Genomic DNA, 20,018 nt, shown 5'->3' with positions numbered 1-20,018 from the left:
TCCTTTTCCTCTGCTCCTATTCGCTTCTCACCATCTCTCCTCATCACCCACCACCTCCTCAACTGCCCTCTTATTATGTTTAATTTTTATTATTTTATTATTTCCCTTCTACGTGACTTTACCGAAAGAACTAAGAAGATGCCCTCTCCTTTTCATCTCCTCTCACCTATCCCTTCGTTTCGAGATGCGCGTGGTTCAGGTTCACGTTCAGGCCTTGGTTTAGAGCCATAGAGATGGTTTAGTGTGTGGTTAAATTAATTGTCCGATAACTTTTTGGATACGTTTATGGTTGGACGACGTGGGTGTTGTGAAATGTACAGCTTTTTGTACCAGAGTCCGATATGGCTAAGGTTGCTTTTACGCTTAGGAATGTGATGTTGGGTTGTTGTGTTGAGTGTACGGCTTAGATATATGGTTAGGGTTGTGCGACCGTGGTCCACAGTTTGTATGACTCGTAATATTATAGCAATCCACCAGAGCCACACAGTCATTCGATTCTTTTTCAGGAGGGGTCCTGTATTGCGTTCTTATTTTCGGAAGTTTTCAGCCAATGAACGAGTGCTGATACAAGTGGGGGGCAAACGGAACACCCGGACGTGTAACCCCCACGCGCGCGAGAAAGGACAACAACTCAATCCCCGTACAGATTGAAACAAATGGCGATTAGCCCACTTGATGCGCTTCCGCCTCATGGCGAGCCGGAATATGGCAAACTCCTCGACGCCACCCACGGCGAGATTGGGAGTTTCTCAACACCAACAGCATCTGTATGTGCGCGGTGACCCACCCACCCTCTTACCTGCACAGCGCTGGAGATTACCGGCGAGCCCCACCGTGTGAGCCCACCCAACGCCTTGAAAACTAAACCCTAAACTAGTACATCTGACACCGTGACATCGTGGGCACCCCCCAAGGCGCGGGGTCCGGGGCGGTCACCCCTCCAATTCACCTCCTCCCATTCACCCCCCCACCCCCCCATTCATCGTACCCTAGGGAAGGCATCTCGTAGCCACTACCACCACCGCCCCTTCCCATGCAGCGCCATTGCGATGAGACCTCACCCCGTGTCCATTGTGTAACCCTCGCCCCACATATTTGAATGTTTATTTTAGCCGAGGTCACGGGACGTGGGAGCGGGGCGCTGTGTAACGCGACCTGCCTTACAGGGGGGCGGGCTGGATGCAGCTAATTAGAGCTCAATTAAGCACTTGCTCCATCCGCCACCGGGCCGCCTTCATCTCCCCAGGGCTGATGTCCACACGCCACGCAGGCAATGTACCACGTGTTGTCATGTTAAGGCTGAGTTGACCTATCGGCGGCTCAGAGGCCGGTTCAGAAATCACTTTGGATGTGAGCCGTGGCCTGGGAGTCGAACTCGGGCGGTCGGGGTTCGTTGAGCAGCGTGCTCACCACTGCGCCACCCCTCCCCACACACGCACGCGCGCGCACTTTAATGTGAGAGGGGGGCGGATGATGTCATCCGTTGTACCCCCGCTCTGCCTCCACTCCATATATGGGCAGTGACGAGGAGGGGGGGGTTCCCTCCCCCAGACCCCTCCCCTTCGGATCCCCCTCCCCGCCCCCGGCTATAAATGCCCCCCGCGCTCTTCCACTCGTTGAGATAATCCGAGGAGGGAGAGAGAGGAGGGAGACGTGGTGAGACGTGGAGCGGTGGAGACGGAGAGACACACGCACACATAGCAACACACATTTATCCGCACCCAGATACAGACGCACAGACGTGTACAGGGGTAAAGACGTGCACACACACCACACACACAGCCACACCTTCAAATACATACAAAGATAATTATCCCTCGTATAGCCTCTGACAGACTGTTCGGGCAAGTGCTGGTAACGAGCACCCACAGACACGCGCATAGCTACACAAATATAGCCACACGAACACACAGTAAGACGGAGACCTACAGGCAGCGCCTCTGTCACAAGCACATTGACGCAGTGCCACTCGACAACATTGACACCGAAGCACTGATAGCAGTGACACACTGATAACAGTGACACACACCGACACATTTACTGACACTGACACAGGCTCACTGCCACACACCGACACCCGAATGCACACTCGCACTGATGCACGCACCGACACACTCGCTGACACACATTGGCACACACACACACACCTCCACCACCTCTCATCTCTCTCTCTCTGTCCCTGCCACCAGAGGAAGAAAATCTGCTCCTGGGACCAACAATGGTCCTCCCCCCATGCGGGCAACGCGGAGGACGGGGGCAGCCGGGAGGGCACGTGGGGCAGCAGCAGCAGCATCAGGGAAGGGGCAGGGAGGCCCTGGGAGGGAGGTACACGCTTCTGGGGCCACTGGGGAGTGGCACGTACGGCAAGGTTCACAAGGGCGTGGAGCGACTCACGGGCCGACAGGTGAGTGCTGGGCGTGGACCTGGCCGTGAACTTGGCCTCGGCGGTGGTGCTTGGCCAATTGGGCCAAAAAAATCAGATATTGGGTACCGCTCGGGGTGACGACTGCTAACAAAGCTTTTGTTGAAGAATTGCATCTTTGGATCGCAAATATGTGTGATAGCAAGATTGAGGCGGTAGTGTGTTTTTTTCGGAGAGAATGTCACTTTGGGCGGGGGAGGGAAAAGAACGTGAACTGAAACGTCTGGGGGAGACATGACGTGCGATGAATGGGAAGCCGCACTGAGTCTGTTGAACGCGGGCTTTGTGCACGACCCAGAGTACTGCCCGGCCGGACACCACTGGCATTTGCCACCTCGGGCGGTTACCGGCCATCGTTGACGGGTGGAGTTTTGGTGACGAACGCGCCGACTGCCAACGCGCCAATGGACAAACCGCACGGGGTCACGTTGCGGGCTCCGATGACGGGTGAAGATGCAGGCCCTGCAAGTGGCTCACTCGCGCCACTGGCGGCGGAAGGGGCCCTCCTCTGGAGGGGGCACTTGGTCTACTCTTCCGAAATGGGCAGTAGCCACGGACCCTCACGCGACCTTCCGATGAGAGCCGTAACTGTGGTGAACACGCGTCCGCTGCTGGGTGAACGGGGGGCGAGGGCGGCGGGGATTTAACAAACTCGCCCCGTCGTTTCAGCTGCAGCGCTGGGAGATGCAATCGAACCGGCGTCCCTCTGGTTCGCAATTCGCTTGGTGCTGCTGCTGCTGACCATTACACCACAGCAGCATCTCTAGACGTGTCTCAGTTCACAACGCACCTTTACATACATTTCTGTATGGGCCACAAACCGGTAACCGGTTTTTACCGGGTTTTTTTCATGCGGTTACCCCGTACGCAAATATATCGATTTCAATTACCGTGGTTTATACTTCACAGTGCATTGTTAACCGCCACCGCTTCCCACCACCACCACCACTGACACCACCGACACCACCATCGCCCCACAGAGAGAGAGAGAGAGAGTCTCTTGCCTGTAATCATCATCTGGCAGTTCACCAACGTTGTCTCAAGGCAGCCTGACCGCTGATGAGACGTCTGAATGTCGAAACCGGTCCAGAGAGTTGTGCTGGTGTGGAACCGATGTTGCTCAGACGTGTGTATGTACGGTATGTTGGACTTCTTTCGCACCGTACGTAGCCGACCGTGCTAATCGGTGCGTTTACCAGGTAAGGGCCCACTGAGCTATTTAGCTCTTTTTCAGAAGCGACCTGGCCACAAATGATAGCGCAACGAAGTTGGCTTATCGCGTGGACATGTATAGTGCCCAAATACTCTGAACGCGTGTTGTTGATTACTGTATAAATGTGGAGGAAACAACCGGAGGACCCGGACAAAAATCCACATGGCCAACAGAGAGAGCGAGAGACAAGAAAATTCCAAATATACAGCAGCAGGCGTCAGGGTCGGGATCGTACCCACGACCTCCTGCATACTGGGCGAGGCAGTCAACATCTCCTAGCCAGCGCGGCGCAATCGGACAACTTGCGCGAGTCATTTGTCAAATTTGGACCGCGATGTCGGCACACACGCCCGGCCCACCCCTTCGCGTACAAGCGGTGGCTCCGAAAAGAGCCGCCGTGTCGTGATTTGCGGGCGGAGTTGAGCCTCGAGACGCGCTCGCCACGGATGCGGCGGGCGACCTGCAATTGATGCACTCCTGGGTGGAGAGCCGTGTGTGTGTGTGCGGCTGATGTGATGGGTGTGTTTGTTGAGGGATGGAGGAGCAGTGTCGGATTATCCTAGTAGCACAAATAGCTGCATATGCTACGGGCCCCGCAATTTCAAGGGCCCCCGCGCTAAATGCTTTCAAGCTATCAATTCCGGTTCAGTGAATATGCACTTGCTCTATTACTATAGTACTATACCGCCTTCAACTTTTATGAACGACTGGGCGTTTAAGGATAGCGAATTGTCGTTTTAGCTGGCTGTATGAAAAAAATACAATTACTTTGCTGTGCAAGTGAAAAAACTGTGTTTTAATATTTGTGTTATATTTATTATTTAGGGCCCCTTTATAACAACAATATGCTACAGGCCCCGCAATAGCTTCATCCGGCACTGTGGAGGAGGCGAGGTGTTGCGAGCTGCGAGCTGGGTGATTGTCGGCCTCCCCCCCCGCGCCTCTCGCACTCCAGGTGGCCATCAAGACAATCCGCAAGGACAAGGTGCCGGGGGAAGATGGCATCGCGCGCATCCGCAGGGAGATCCGCCTCATGGCCACCCTGCGACACCCCCACATCATTGGGGTCCACGAGGGTACGGGGACCGTGGGGGCCATGAGGGGGGGGCATGGGGGGGGGGGTCCATGGGGGGGGCATGGGAGGCCCATGGGGGGGGGGCCCTGGGGGTTCAAAAGTGGATAGCGATGGGGCGATAAAAAAAAGTGGTGACTGAGTAGAGAAAGTGTGGGGGGTGGTTGTGGATGTGCTGGTGGTTGTGTGTCTGTGTGGGGAGCGGTGGTGTAGCGGTGAGCGCCACGCTTGCGCTTCGCACCGGGCGACCCGAGTTCGATTCCCGCACACGGCCAACACCCAGTGACGATTATCTGAACCGGTCCCGGGCCTCCCCAAGGTCGGCTCGGCCTCAAACAAGTACCTGGTGCGGTGTGCAAACATCGCCACTTGGGGAGACAAACGCGGCCGTGCCGGCATTCATAGGTGGCTCGCGAACAGCAACTTGCCCTATTTGTCTTTGGTGGTCGGTTGACATGGTGATGGTGGTGATGGTGGTGGTGATGGTGGTGGTGGTGGTGGTGATGGTAGTGATGGTAGTGATGGTAGTGATGGTGGTGGTGATGATGGTGGTGATGGTGATGGTGGCGATGGTGGTGGTGGTGATGGTGGTGGTGATGGTGATGGTGGCGATGGTGGCGATGGTGGTGGTGGTGGTGGTGATGGTGGTGATGGTGATGACGGTTGCTCAGTCCTGGAGAGCCGGGAGCGCCTGGTGCTGGTGCTGGAGCTGGCGAGCCGTGGGGAGCTCTACGACCTCGTCTCACACGAGCGCAGGCTGCCGGAGGACGAGGCCCGCCGCCTCTTCCGCCAGATCGTGTCCGCCGTGCTCTACTGCCACCAGGTGAGCGAGACGCCCACCACGGGCTGGGGACGTCAGCCGCCCAGAGGGCGCTTCAACGGGAGTTTTTGTTTTTATCATCACCGGGTGTCAATCGCGCCCCATCATATGTCGGCCCCTCTGTTACCCCCCCCTTCCCCGGCAGAATGGTATCGTCCATCGTGACCTCAAGCTGGAGAACATCCTCCTGGACGAGAGCTACAACGTGAAGGTGAGAGGTGGAGGAGGTGGGAGAGGGGAACACGAGGGCGTGCGATCCAGGAGATTCATTTCCGATTTTCAAATCGCAGGGGGGGGGGGGGGGGGCAGAGGTAGTGCAGCGGTGGGCGCTGCACTGCCAACCGGGGCGACCCGAGTTCGATTGCCGGTTATGGCAACGTCAGTGGCCCCCACCCACCCTTCACCTATACCCAAACTGACCAGCGTGGTGAAGTATGGTCAAATGATCCCCTGTGACCGACCACGGCTTTTGGAGGCCATCGCCCAACAGTGGATCGATCTTGGCTGACGATGATGGTGATACACAGCGCTTGAGGTGGCGGTATTCTTGTCGTCAGTGACCCACCATGTGCATAGTGAACTAAACGACCTGTAGATTGTAAATCTTCCCAGCCTCGGCACGCCACATCCAGTATATCTCTCACTGTGGCTGTGGCTACCAGTCACGTGCATATTCCTGGAATTTCTGCGACCTGGAAAACATTTCGGTGAGAAATTCAACCCCGACTCTGCCACTTCCAGCAGCAGCAGCAGCAGCGGCGATTGTGTGGGCGAGAAAACTCTGGATTGGTTTCAACATCTTGGGCCTCTTTGGCAGGGTCTGGCTTGTTAAACACATGCTACTGGATCACCGTGTGTCATTGGCAGGAGCACTCAATCCAAACTACGGGGCCCTGTTCCATACGAGCACGGTGCGTTGCTGTGGGGCATTGCGTCTCCTTTGTCCAGGATTCTCTGCGTTAGAGCGTGGAAAGTTTGTCTGCTCTGCGGTTGTTTTTCCTCCAATTTTCTGTTTGCTTCATCGCTATGCGTGGCGTTTACGTGATTTTAGCTTTTTTGTCGTTTTGGTGACCCAGGTCGGCCACGCTTGGCAGTGGGGCCTACCCACGAATTTCTGGAGTTCTCACCTCCACGGTTGAACCAAACTAACCCAGAAACCTGTCGATTTTCGATTGACACCTGCCACTATTCTAGATTTGAAGCTTTCGTGACTGCAAGGATTCATACTCTTAGTTCTTTCGGTAAAGTCACGTAGGTAAAAAATGAAATTCAAATTAATGATTTTATTGTTTTTATTCATTTTAATTTAATTTTTTACCTACGTGACTTTACCGAAAGAACTAAGAGTAAGCCTGCCACTATCCCTACGGGCGCCCCCCCCCCCCCCAGATCGCCGATTTCGGCCTCTCCAGCGAGTTCGGGAACGGACGTTTGCTGAGCACGTTCTGCGGCAGCCCCCTGTACGCGTCGCCCGAGATCGTCAACGGCACGGCCTACCTGGGGCCCGAGGTACGCGCCGCGAAAACCCCGGTGACCCCCCACCAACCACCGCCGCCGGGGTCAGAACCCGGGTCGGAACTGGAGGGCCCTCGGTGGTGCGGGACCCGGAGAGAGCTCAGTGCTCCGGATTTAAACCCGCGCGGCACAATGAGGCACGCGCACAGATCTCATTACCGCGTCTATATGGGTCTCGCACTGTGTGCACGCGCGTGTAATTGTGTGTGCGCGCGTGTGTGCGTGTACGCATGCCTCCGCGCATGTGTGTATACAGTAGGGTGTATGTAAATGTGTATGTAGGGGAGCGGTAGTGTGGCGGTTCGCGCGCTGCGCTATGAACCTGGCGACCCGGGTTCGATTCCCGCTCACGGCCAACACCGGTGACGATTATCTGAACCGGTCCTGGGCCTCCACTAGGTCGACTCAGCCTGAAATGAGTGCCTGGTTCGGTGTGTAATCATCGCCACTGGGGAGAAAAAGGCGGTCGGGCGTGGTGCTGGCCACCCACCCCCTCGTGTGCCGTTCCGGCCTTCATAGGTGCTCGCTAACAGCACTTGCCCCTACAGTCTGTTAAGGCTATACGGGGGATCTTTCTCTTTGTATGTAATTGTGTGTCTGCGTGGGGGGAGTGGTGGCGCAGCGGCTAGCGCACTGCGCTACGAAGCCAAAGATCGACTCCCGCTCACGACCAACAACATCAGTCACAAATGTCTGAACCCGTCCTCGACCGCCCCTTGGTCGACTCAGCCTTAAATTAGTTCCTGGCATGGTGTGGGAACATCGCCCTGGGGAGACAGAGATGGCCGGGCGTGGTGCTGGAGACACCAAAACCACCGCCCTCGTGTGCCGTGCCGTGCCTTCGTAACAGGCGCTCGCAAACAATTCTATATTTGAAGCTTTCGTGACTGCAAGGATTCATATGCTTAGGTTTTTGTGGTAAAGTCATGTAGGTAAAACATTAAAATTAATAAAAGTAAAATAAAAATGAAATAAAAAATAAAAATCACGACGTTTCGGAGGCAACACAAGCTTCCGTCTTCAGGTGGAACCGTCACAGCACGCTTGCTGTATCAAGTGAGAGAAATTCCAAGAAACAGTATTTGTATATATACTGGTTGAGGGTGGGAGGAGCCAAGGTAGGCCCTGAATATTATTTTTGTGAGGTTCGTTGCGGCTGAAGCACGATGAACTTACCCCGACAGCCTGTGTGGGCTACACGGGGGACCTTTGTCTTTGTGCGCGCGTGTTCTCCGACTCAGCCTATCACGGCTTCATCTCCGTAACGCGCGCGCGTAATGAGAAACGTAATCCAGAGGCTCTGCAAATCCTGCACCGCGTGTCCCCCACCCCCATCACGCCACTCTCCCTCTCTCAGGTTGACAGCTGGGCGCTGGGGGTGCTGCTCTACATCCTCGTCTATGGCTCCATGCCCTTCCACGGGCGCCACCTGAAGGCGCTGACACGGCACATCAGCCGCGGAGAGTACGCAGAGCCGGCGCAGCCGTCAGGTGAGGCCCCATGTGATGCCCACCTACGGGGACCCACAATGCACCCCCGCGGAGACCCACAATGCACCCCCGCGGAGACCCACAATGCACCCCCGCGGAGACCCACAATGCACCCCCGCGGAGAGACCCACAATGCAATAACAAGCAACGGCCATTCGCCACTCAGTGGCGGTTACGTCACCACGGCGCTTGTGCCAGGCTAGGTGCACTTTAAGGCCACGTGAAGTGTCGCGCGCCCGCTGGCTGGAGGTCACGGGACAGGCCCAGGTCGCTGAGATGACTGGACGATGCACCACCGGTGCCCCCTAATGCGCACCGCCGTCGAGATCCAACAGTGCACCTGGAAATAGCAAGAATGTCGCGTTCCGGCTTCTGGGCGTATTTTGTGAGAATTCGAGAGGCGAGGATGAGAGTCGTTTTCAAGAGTGACGCTGGGTCAACAAAATGACAACAGCAGCAAAATAAATCGGGGCGAGGTACAACAATGACGCGAATATAAATCTTCAAGTGACAAATCGAAAACATTGCACAAGTGTAGGGTTGTTACGGGAGGGCTGTAGGTGCATGGGATCCAACGGGGAATAAACACAGTGGGCGGAGCTCCGGGAGTACACGGGGGGGGTGCCCGCAGCGACGTCCGCATCAGGCAGCCTGGGGGGTTGTGATCCTGACGGGGGGTATAAAGGGGGAGGACAGAGAGAGCTCGTGGCTCAGTCTGGGAACGAAGGAGGAAGAAGGAAGATCTTCTAGTTAGAAGCCCTGGACTCCCCTCGACGCCGCCCTTGTAAGGGCTGCGGAGGATCGAGCCAGAGGCGTGGTTCCGTGAACCAGGGTCAGTACCCTGGGACTCCGGAGACCGTAGCCCGACTCACCAGTGTCGGGCCAGTTAGCCTCCCCTAGCCCGTTAGTGGAGGACTTGGGAATAGGTCAGGACTAGCTAGGGTGTATCCCCAGTTATCCGGGTGAGGGGGCCGCTACCCCCTCTAGTGCTGTCCTGTACCGACAAGCTTGAATAAACATACGTGTGCCTCAACCTGGGTGTCCAGCGTACTTACCGGTACTTCATCTGGTGTCAGAAGAACTACGGACATGGAAACACGCCAGACAGCTCGAGCCAGAGTACCGGAGGAGGACACTGCTGAAGTCATTGAGCCCGAGACGGCTCACCAAGACATGGCGCAGCCGGGGGCCGACGCGTTCCTACCGGGGCATCGGCATGAGGAGGGGCCGCAGCCAGACGCGCTACGGCTGGCTCACGAGAGACTGGCGGAGCTACTGTACGCCGCTGCCGCCACGCTGGAAAACATCACGCGGCTGGGGGCTGGTGGTCCACCACGGGGCGAGGGGAGTCGTCGACCTGAGCGCCTTCCCGCCATTTCTGAAGACTCCAACTTTGAATTTCCCGCCATCGTTACGGCAGCTGCAGAGGGCGTGGCCGGGCTCAACCTTGGGTCCGACACCGCTCTCGCTGGGACAGCTGCATCATCACCAGCGGAGGGAGCGTCATCACATCGGCGACAGGCGATTCCATCTGCCATTCGCGCCGACGCACAGCCGAGTCCCGGGAATAACAGCCTGCAGACTTCCAAGGCGAACGCTGCGCTGCAACAACGGCTGCCTCCGCTGAAAGAATTTGTTGGTGCAGAGGGCGACTGGGGCGGCTTCCAGCGACGCTTCATCGCCCACCAAGAAATGGCAAGGTGGTCCGACGATGAAGCCCTCTGCGCGCTGCCGGCGCTCCTCGACGCCGACGCGCTCGCCGCCCTCACATCGGCGCCAAGAGAGAAGCGTTCTACTCTGCCGAGGGCGCTACAACTGCTGGCTGGGGTCTATGGACCATCTGCAGAATGCAGACAGCAGTTCTACGACCGCAAGCGGGGTGAAAAGGAGTCGCCCCTGGCATACAGGACGAGCCTCCTGGCGCTGGCCAAAACGGCTTTTCCCCGTATGGACGACGACGGCGTGGACGCGATGGTCACGGAGAAAATCCTCCTCCTGGCAGACGACCTGGACATCGCTGTCGTCGCACAGGAGGACGCCGAGATGACCTCTCTTCAGGCGGCGCGCCTCCTTCACGCCAACCTTCTGTCCCTGCGGCGGAAAGCCAGCAGGGCATCGGCCGGGCGTGCGGTGGCTGCAGCCACCCTTCAGACGGAGGAGCTCTACGCCGTCGACCACCGACGGCAACAGGCGCAAGGAGCACGGGCGGGCCGGGACGGCTCAAGCCGGTTCGACCGTCCATCGTCTCCACCGGGGGGTCCGCGGTGTTTCAACTGCGGCGTTCGGGGCCATGTCGCCTTGGGGTGCCGCTCGCCTCGACAGCGCGGGACGACGCCTCGACGGGACGCCGGGCCTCCTCCTCCCAAGCTCCAGCAACATGATCCGGCGAGTCGCGGCACCACACATGTTTGGCCAAAGCACCCACCCGTTGCACACTCTCGCACCACAACGAACGGGGGGCCGATGTTGCGTTGCGACGGCCCAACGCGGATCACTGCGGGGACTCGAATCGAGCCCAAACAGTGGTCCGTGTTGGCCCATCGCGTGGTAGCCGCGTCGTCAGGGTCGTCGGCCGTGGTCGGACACATTGACGGGGTAGAGGTACGCATCCTGGTCGATACGGGGGCATCGGCGACAATCATTTCGGAGTTAATTTACAATATTCTGCCTGTACAAAGCCGGCCCTTACTGCCGGTTAACGTCCCATTCTATGCCGCTAACGGGGGCTCTCTGGGCATCATGGGACAGATTCGCGCGCAAATTTGTATCGGGGACATCAAATTGTCGGGGCCGATTTTCGTTTCCTCCTCGCTGGCGGTTCCGTGCCTGCTGGGGACGGATTTCTTAGGCAAAATGCCAATTCGTATTTTGATCGACCAAGGATGCATTGAGCTTCCGTCAGGGCGACGCATGGCCTTCCTGCCTTCCCCTGCGGCGGCTCGGACGGCGTTCGCGACGGTACCGGCGTTCGTCGTCAGAACAGTTAGTGTGCCGCCGGGAGCTCAAATGCTAGTGCCTCTGAAACTTCGTAAGCCCTTCGCTAAGGGCGTAGGGGATCAGGGTGTTTTGCTGGGACCGTCTAGGGCCGGGGTTAGTGCACCTCATTTGATTCCGGCCCAGACCGTCGTAAGAGGGGACGAGGACCCTTTCATCGCGGTCCTCAATGTGGGGTCGCAGACAGTGGTGGTTCCTCAAGGGACGGTGCTCGCTCACGCGACGCCGGTACCCTGCGAGGAACCTGTCGCGAACCATGTTGGCACTGCTTCCCGAATGCTCCCACATTCGGACAGCGATGAAGGGTGGCTCGACGCGCTTTGTGCGGGATCGACGGACCTGACAAATTCAGAGCGCCAACAGCTTAGAACGCTACTGAGGGAATTTTCCGACGTTTTCAGTCGGGATAAATATGATTTGGGTTGCACTCACCTGCTGCGTCACCATATTGACACGGGTGACAGCGCGCCAATTCGCCAAAATCCGTTTCGGTTAAGTCCCGCCGAAAAGGACCATGTCAAATCGGCTGTTGATGACATGTTAGCCGCCGACATCATTTCTCCCTCCACCAGCCCTTGGGGAGCGCCGATCGTCCTGGTTAAAAAGCAGGACGGCTCGTTGCGGTTTTGCGTGGATTTTCGGCGCCTTAATAAAATTTCGGTTGCCGACGCATACCCGCTCCCACGGATGGACGAATCGCTGGACGCCTTGGCAGGAGCGCGATTCTTCTCCACACTAGATTTACTTTCGGGATTCTGGCAGCTTCCTCTGGACGATGATTCTAAGCCTAAAACTGCTTTCCGTACACCGCACGGCCTGTTCCAATTCAACCGGTTGCCGATGGGCTTACACTCAGCGCCGGCAACTTTCCAGCGATTGATGGAATTGGTTTTGGCTGGATTGCAATGGGAATCGTGCCTGATTTATTTGGATGACGTTATTGTCTTTGGTAAAACTTTTGATGAACATCTCCAGAGGTTGCGGGCGGTTTTCCTAAAGATGCGGGCTGCTAATTTGAAATTTAAGCCCCAGAAATGCCATTTGTTACGCGAGTCGGTGCGTTATTTGGGGCACATCGTAGGGCGCTCGGGTATTGCTACCGATCCCGCCAAAACGCAGTGTGTCAGCTCCTGGCCGACTCCCACCTCGGTGGGAGAGGTCAGGAGTTTTATTGGCTTCGCATCATATTACCGACGCTTCGTCGCTAATTTTGCAACGATTGCCAAACCCCTACACGCGTTAACATCTAAAGGGGTTCGGTTCCACTGGGGTCAGGAGGAGGAAGCTGCTTTCTGCTCCCTTCGGGACGCCCTGGTGAAGGCTCCTCCCCTGATTTACCCAGATTTTTCTAGGCCGTTTTTGCTCGACACCGACGCGAGCAACACGGGTATTGGAGGTGTGCTTTCCCAGGTGGTTGACGGCGTGGAACGGGTGGTTGCGTACGGCAGTCGGGTGTTGTCTCCAGCGGAGCAAAGATATTGTGTCACCCGTAGGGAACTGTTGGCAATTGTCTATTTCATCCAACAGTATCGCCCATATCTGTACGGTCGGCATTTCACCGTCCGCACAGATCATGCGGCACTGCAGTACGCCCTGAAGGTTCAACAGCCATCGGGACAATTGTCCCGATGGTTGGAGGTCCTCCAGGATTTCGATTTCGAAACCACCTACCGTAAGGGCGTTCGCCACACCAACGCTGACGCTCTGTCACGGATGCCAACCGCCTCCGAATGCGCATGCCTCCTGGGGTCTGGGCGTTGCAAGCCGGCAGGGGACATGATGGTTCCGGTCCTGGCGGCCGCCGCCAATGACGAAACATTGGTCACCAATGATATCGCGGAACAGGGGAAAGATTCCCTGCTTGGGTTGCCCGTTAATGAATGGGGGCGCCTCCAAATGGAGGATACCTCCCTCCTCGCGTTGCGTCGTCGCGCCGGAGAGAGGGGGCGGGGGACGGGTGAGGCCGACGCTTGGGGCATGCACGCAGGGTTGCTCATGCATTGGGACAGCAAATCCCACCGTCACCGGCTGGTGGTCCCTTCGGGATTACGGGGTAAGGTGGTGTGGGCTGCGCATGAGCGCCTCCTCCACCTGGGGACCCAGAAAACTCTCTCCTTGCTCCAGCTGAATTTTTTTTGGCCAGGCATGACAAGGGATGTCACTGATCTGTTGGCAGCATGCCCTCGGTGTGCGCAGCGCAAACCACCGGCACGGGAGTCGAACCCGCCCTTGCAGTCCATCCAGGTCTCCCGAGTAAATGAACTGGTCGCACTGGACATTCTGGGGCCATTCCCCGCCACCCCCAGGGGTAACAGATATTTGCTTACTGGGGTCGAATATTTTACGCGCTGGCCTATGGCCTGGCCCCTGCCAAATCAGTCGGCAGCAGCCATCGTCGACGCCTTTGTCCAGGGTTATGTCATGGACAAAGGTGCTCCGGAGCGGTTGCTGACCGACCAGGGTAGAAATTTTTCCGGGAAACTCCTAAAACAAGTCTGTGATCTCCTAGGAACGAAAAAAATTCGAACCTCTCCTTATCACCCGCAAACGGACGGGATGGTCGAGCGTCTGCATCGCACCATCTCGTCTATGTTGTCGCAGCAAGTCTCGGACTCACAGACTGATTGGGACTTACAAATTCAAGGGGTTCTAGCGGCATACAGATTGGCTCCCCATGCTGCGACGGGATTTTCACCATTCTTTCTTATGTATGGCCGCGAACCCGACCCACCTGTTCCGGCACAGCTGCAGATCCCCGCGCCGCTGGGTAAAATTAAATTGGATGAACACGTTAAATTTAACCTTGACAAACTGACTGAGGCGCGGGATGCTGCGAGGCTAAATTCTGACAGGCGTCAAAAGGCGAACGAGCGCCTCAGGCTGGCTCGCGCGCACGTGCTGCAGTGGAAGCCGGGGGACAGGGCATGGCTGCACTGTCCCCAGGTACCGCTCGCGACCTCCTCTAAACTCGTGCGCCCGTGGCGGGGCCCCGTCGAGGTTGTCGAGGTTTTGAGGCCTCAGTGCGTTCGAATCAAATGGGGCAGGCGCCGGTGGTTTGTACACCCCTCTAGGCTAAAACCGTTTGTTGCGGTGCGAGGGCCCACTCCACACGCGCGGGGCCAAGCATGTGGGGGGTCGACCGACTCGGAGGGTCCGTCGCTGCTCTCGCCTGATGTGTTGCCGGCTGTCCCACCCACAGGTGCACCGGGAATGACGGGCTCATGCCCTACAACCCACACGGGTGATGCCGACGGTCGCGCCACTTCAATCGCGACCTCATCTCGAAAGGGACAGCCGCCACCGGATGGTCCGCCGTCCGGGGTTGCCCCGTGTGACGGGCCTGCGGCAAGGACGCGCGCTAAGATGCGCAGACTCTTATAATATACAAAAAGAAGAATTTTTTTTTATTTCACGTGTCATGGTTACTGTATGCTGCGTCGGTGGTGCGCTCCTGCCACATTGTGTGTGTTGTGGGTGCGTTGTGTGTCGTGGGTGTGCTGTGTGTGCTGGGGGAGTTCCTGGCTAATTGTATATACGCGCTTTTACGGATTTCGTATTTATACGGGGGGGGGGGGTGCGTCGGACATTCCCTTCGGGGGTGTGCTTGTTCTTCTTGTTGTTCTTGTTGTTGTTGTTCAATTTGCATTTTGTTGGAAAAAAAATGAGGCACACACGGGGTTGAGGGGTCAATGTTCCTTTATTGGAATTGTTGCAGCCGGGACGGCTGCGAGCTGTAATGGGGGGAGTGATGTAGGGTTGTTACGGGAGGGCTGTAGGTGCATGGGATCCAACGGGGAATAAACACAGTGGGCGGAGCTCCGGGAGTACACGGGGGGGGTGCCCGCAGCGACGTCCGCATCAGGCAGCCTGGGGGGTTGTGATCCTGACGGGGGGTATAAAGGGGGAGGACAGAGAGAGCTCGTGGCTCAGTCTGGGAACGAAGGAGGAAGAAGGAAGATCTTCTAGTTAGAAGCCCTGGACTCCCCTCGACGCCGCCCTTGTAAGGGCTGCGGAGGATCGAGCCAGAGGCGTGGTTCCGTGAACCAGGGTCAGTACCCTGGGACTCCGGAGACCGTAGCCCGACTCACCAGTGTCGGGCCAGTTAGCCTCCCCTAGCCCGTTAGTGGAGGACTTGGGAATAGGTCAGGACTAGCTAGGGTGTATCCCCAGTTATCCGGGTGAGGGGGCCGCTACCCCCTCTAGTGCTGTCCTGTACCGACAAGCTTGAATAAACATACGTGTGCCTCAACCTGGGTGTCCAGCGTACTTACCGGTACTTCACAAGCATTAATCACTGTCATTAACCTCCCCGTAGCGCGAGGCGGCTCGGGCAGATGATGTTCAGGCCGATCACAGCGCAATCACAACATAAAGTCACGGAAACTTTCAACATAAATCGTGTGACTATATGTCCTGCTCCGTGTCAACAGACCAGGACATATCTGGTACTTGTCCCATTTATATAGCGCTGGGCTTCACCGTGGACCCGAGACATCCCGTGTCGCCGCTTGTGAGGGCAGACACATTGTCGCGGCCGTCTCACGGTCCCACGTTTGAAATGCGACACAGCAAGTTATGCAATCGGGCTGACACGCACAGGAGCATCGGCAGCATCGCCCGCCACGGAGTCCACTGGAGGCCGTGTCTCGTGTGCAACCAGAGCGCTCGACGCCCTTCGCGATGATCCCCCACTCCCCCCACCCCGCGCTGTAAGAACGACAGCGCCCATGCCACCACCCGTACTCGACTGTGGTTTTTTAAATCCTTTATATTAAGTTGCTTGCTTGCTTGCGCGCTTACGACCGTGCAAATCTTTCGGTCGTTTTTTAACCCACTTCCCGTGATCCAATCGAGCTGACATTTTGCACACAGACTCGTTGTGCGTGACAATTTATTTTCGTGAACATTTTTTTCCAAAACTTTACACTTTTTAGGAATTTTTTTTTATATTTAATTACCAATTGCTTAATGGTGGCAGGCAATCATCGGACCCATAGGTGGCAGCCATCTCAAGCCAGAGGACAAGAGGACTCTAGCCGCCACGCATATTAAGGATTTATAGTGAAAAACTTTGTTTTTACGGGTTAATTTTTTTGTGACACGCCTAGCCTCAGTTTGCTGGAACGTCGCACACGAGCCTGAAGCTCCAAGTGAAAAGGTGTCGGGAGCAGGTTCGGTATTCGCGACATTGTTACGGTGCAGGGCTATCGGGGAGGAAGGCGCTGCTGCCTTTCACAGATGGGTATCGTCTGCAGTAGTTTTAGCAGTCGGGAGGCGAAGTTGCTGTGTAGTTTGACCCAATTGAGCGATTTGCCGTGTCCTTTTACAAATATGTTTAGACCGTAACCCCACGCATAATGAACGCCACGCGTTCTTTAACGTCCGCTATGAAGCACACGCCACGTAGTATTTGTATGGTTAACATCGCACCACCCCAGTATTCACCGGGACGGCCGCCGGGCTCGAATCGCGAACCTCTGCTGCTTGGCCACGTCACCGTCCCACAATGCTCCTGAAATCCCCACATGGCGCACACGCCTCCCACAATGCATCGCAATCACACCCACAATGCCCCCCACCCCTGCCATCCCAGACGCGTGCGGGCTCATCCGCTGGCTACTCATGGTGAACCCGGCACGCCGGGCCTGCGTGCGCGACGCCGCCGCTCACTGGTGGGTCAACTTGGGCTACGACACGCCGCTTGGCACGAGCTGCGACGAGCCCGTCTCCACCGCCGCCGCCGCCACCGCGCCGCCCACTTCTCTCACGCGGTGGCTCTCCGACGGGGACCTCGGCGAGACCGGTAACCCCGAGGACTTAGGCGACCCCAATACGGCTGCTGACCCCAAACCGTTGGTCGGAGATGGTGGCTCCTCCTTGCCGGCCTCGCCGATGCCTGACCGGCAGTGGAGCGAGGATGACGACACTCCTGCCGCCACCACCGCCGCCGCCGCCGCCGCCGCGGCCCCACGGCCTCCCATGCAGTGGATATCTGACGGGGACCACGGTGAGACCCCTAAAAGGGGCCCTGGGGACCCCAACACGGCTCCTGGCCATCAGCCGTTCATCCGAGAGGATGGCACCTCCACCTTGGCCTTGTCGGCACAAGAACAGTGGTTACACATTGCCACCGCCAACGCCACCACCACCACCGTAATCATCGCACAGGGGCATTATGGGTCATCACCGGTGGGCTACGAAGCCAGGCAGCCCCCCAAAGGGATTCTCAAGAATCACGGAGGTCTCCTGCCAGACCCCGAGTCCTCCGAGGACGCCGCGTGGATCCCAACGGCACCGGTGGGGGTGGCGATGGACAGCGGTGCCCGGTGGCGGGGTGTGTCGGCGAGGGCGCTGGACGGGGCGGGCGCGGTGCCGCACTGGCGCACGAGGGGGTCGTGTCGAGCGGCACCGCGGCGAGCGTGCTGCCCCGAGGGCAGCTGCCCCGCGTCCTCCTCCCCCACCATCCCCGAGCTTCCCCCGCCGCCCAGGAGCATCCTCAAGGTCAACGGGAGGTGTTCGACTATCCGGGACCCGCAGCGCGAGCACGGCCGCGAGTTCGTGGTCGAGGACGACGAGACAACGGCGGGGCCTGGGGTGGTGACCGACACCGACAGAGGAGGGACCGGGCACTCGGTTCAGCCCAGGGGACTCCGACCTCTCCCGGGCCCCCACTTGAGTGACCTCGCAGCGGGACACCTGGCGGAGGGGCGAGGGGCAGCGACGTGATTGGATCGTGGTTGTGGATGTCCGTGGGTGGGTGTTCGGGTTGCCTTACCCGCAAGACCGGGACACAACGCGGGAACAAGATTATATCGCAGGAGCAGAAGAGGGGAGACCTACAACGTGGTGAATGCGTTGTCTCGAGTGGTGCGGTGCTGGTATTATTATTTTTGTTGTTAGTCAACCGACAAACACTGGGACTTTGAATGTCCCCAGAAGACTCCGCACAGATATCTCCGCACAGCAGCTGCCTCGACAGAGAGGACCATCCTGGCAAAACCTGCGCACGAAGCAATCGCTCACGAGATTACGCGTCGAACAGAACAAATGAACGCGCGTCAATAATAAAACGTTTATTTTCATTACACGTCTCATCGGCCACACGGCCTTCAGGGAGCACATAACTTCAGCATCATTGGTTCGACGTTCAGTATCTCATCAGCAGAGTCGAGCTTGGCTTAAACAAATGCTGGTGAGGTGCCATGACGGTTTGGCATCTGGAATGGGCGTGGATCGTTCAGGAGCGTGTACCTGCGTTGGGGTTTCCACCGTCACAGTGTCACGTCGCAAATCTGAGACGGTTCATATTTGCCCCATTCATATTTATTCTGTAATCTTCAGTCGGAACGTTGCTGTGAATCGCCTTGGTGACAACGCGCGCCCGTGCGCGACTCCCGTGTCCGACGCGCTCGCTGCTACTCTCTGCATGCCGTCCCAGAGTAGACGATCTCGCTTTGTTCACGACCCGTATGGTTGATCTAAATGAGTATTTATTTTATGAGCCATTTGTTTGTGAAAACCGTATCTACGTCTCCCGAGTGAAATGACGTTTTCTCGTCGACAAAGGGCAGGCCGTAAGGGTGTTATCCTCGTGTGCTGTCACCACAGACGCCGGTTTGTCCCGTATAGGGCACACTGATGACAATGATGTATGTATGTATGTTGAACCTCTTTCGCACCGTACGTAACCAACCGTGCCAATCGGAGGTGCGGGAGAAAGATGACAAACTAAACACGCACAGAACATGATGCCGTGGTCTGGTCTGTAAGTAGCTCTGGGCGAGGTTCTCGAGTAAGTTGGTATATTTGTTATCACGCACTCTTACGAGTTCCACTTTAAGTGTTATCCCTCTTAGGAATTCCTCGGTGTTATTTATCTTAGGAATGACACTCAGGAATAGCACTCAAGTTGCAAAACTCGCTCAGACTCGGGGACGGATCCCGAACATCTGCCGCTCAGTAACCGAGTCCTTGGTGTCCGTGCCGGAGACCCCGGTCAAGCTGGACTGGCCGTATCACCACACGAGGCTTGCACGTGGGCAGCAGCAGCAGCAACAGCAGCAGGGTCACCACGAGGTGCAGATCTTAGCTGCCGTCGACTGGGCCCTGCGAGAGGATGGAGCGGGTTTCTGACGGGGCCTCTTGTAGCCGTGCAGGCGTAGTTTGTCGGTGATGATATGTTTGTGCTGGCAAAGTAACTAGCAATAATTCTGGTATCAGGTGAACAAGACACGTTGTGTACTGGCGTTATTCCTTCGTCCCATGAAGGGTCATTGTCCGAAACGTCGCCTTATCTACACTTTTCATTTTTAGGCCGCAGTGCAATTGACGATTGGCTCGTGTGCAGCACAGAGGTCGCAAACGGGTTTTGATTCCTTACCCGTACCAGGCCGCACCAGGGTAGCAAACGGCTACCCGTACCCGGCCGGGTACGGGTAGCCGGGTATCGGGTAGGGTACGGGTATCGGGTACCCGATTGCGACCTCTGGTGC

General features: G+C 57.1%; 1 protein-coding gene across 1 annotated transcript; it reads left to right on the top strand.

Moving 5' to 3' along the window:
• Positions 1 to 2,289: 2,289 nt before the first annotated feature.
• LOC144947179 (uncharacterized) lies at positions 2,290 to 19,852 on the top strand. Its single transcript, XM_078876370.1, has 7 exons — positions 2,290 to 2,404; positions 4,591 to 4,711; positions 5,379 to 5,530; positions 5,673 to 5,738; positions 6,917 to 7,036; positions 8,400 to 8,532; positions 17,120 to 19,852. The coding sequence occupies exons 2-7, from the start codon at positions 4,669 to 4,671 to the stop codon at positions 18,250 to 18,252; spliced, it is 1,647 nt and encodes a 548-aa protein (XP_078732496.1). The 5' UTR covers positions 2,290 to 2,404; positions 4,591 to 4,668; the 3' UTR covers positions 18,253 to 19,852.
• Positions 19,853 to 20,018: the final 166 nt, after the last annotated feature.

This window comes from Lampetra fluviatilis, chromosome 44, assembly GCF_964198595.1.
Source record: "Lampetra fluviatilis chromosome 44, kcLamFluv1.1, whole genome shotgun sequence".
Classification (NCBI taxonomy): Eukaryota; Metazoa; Chordata; class Hyperoartia; order Petromyzontiformes; family Petromyzontidae; genus Lampetra; species Lampetra fluviatilis.
Note: the sequence above shows the minus strand (reverse complement) of the source record. Positions and strands in the feature narration are given on the sequence as shown.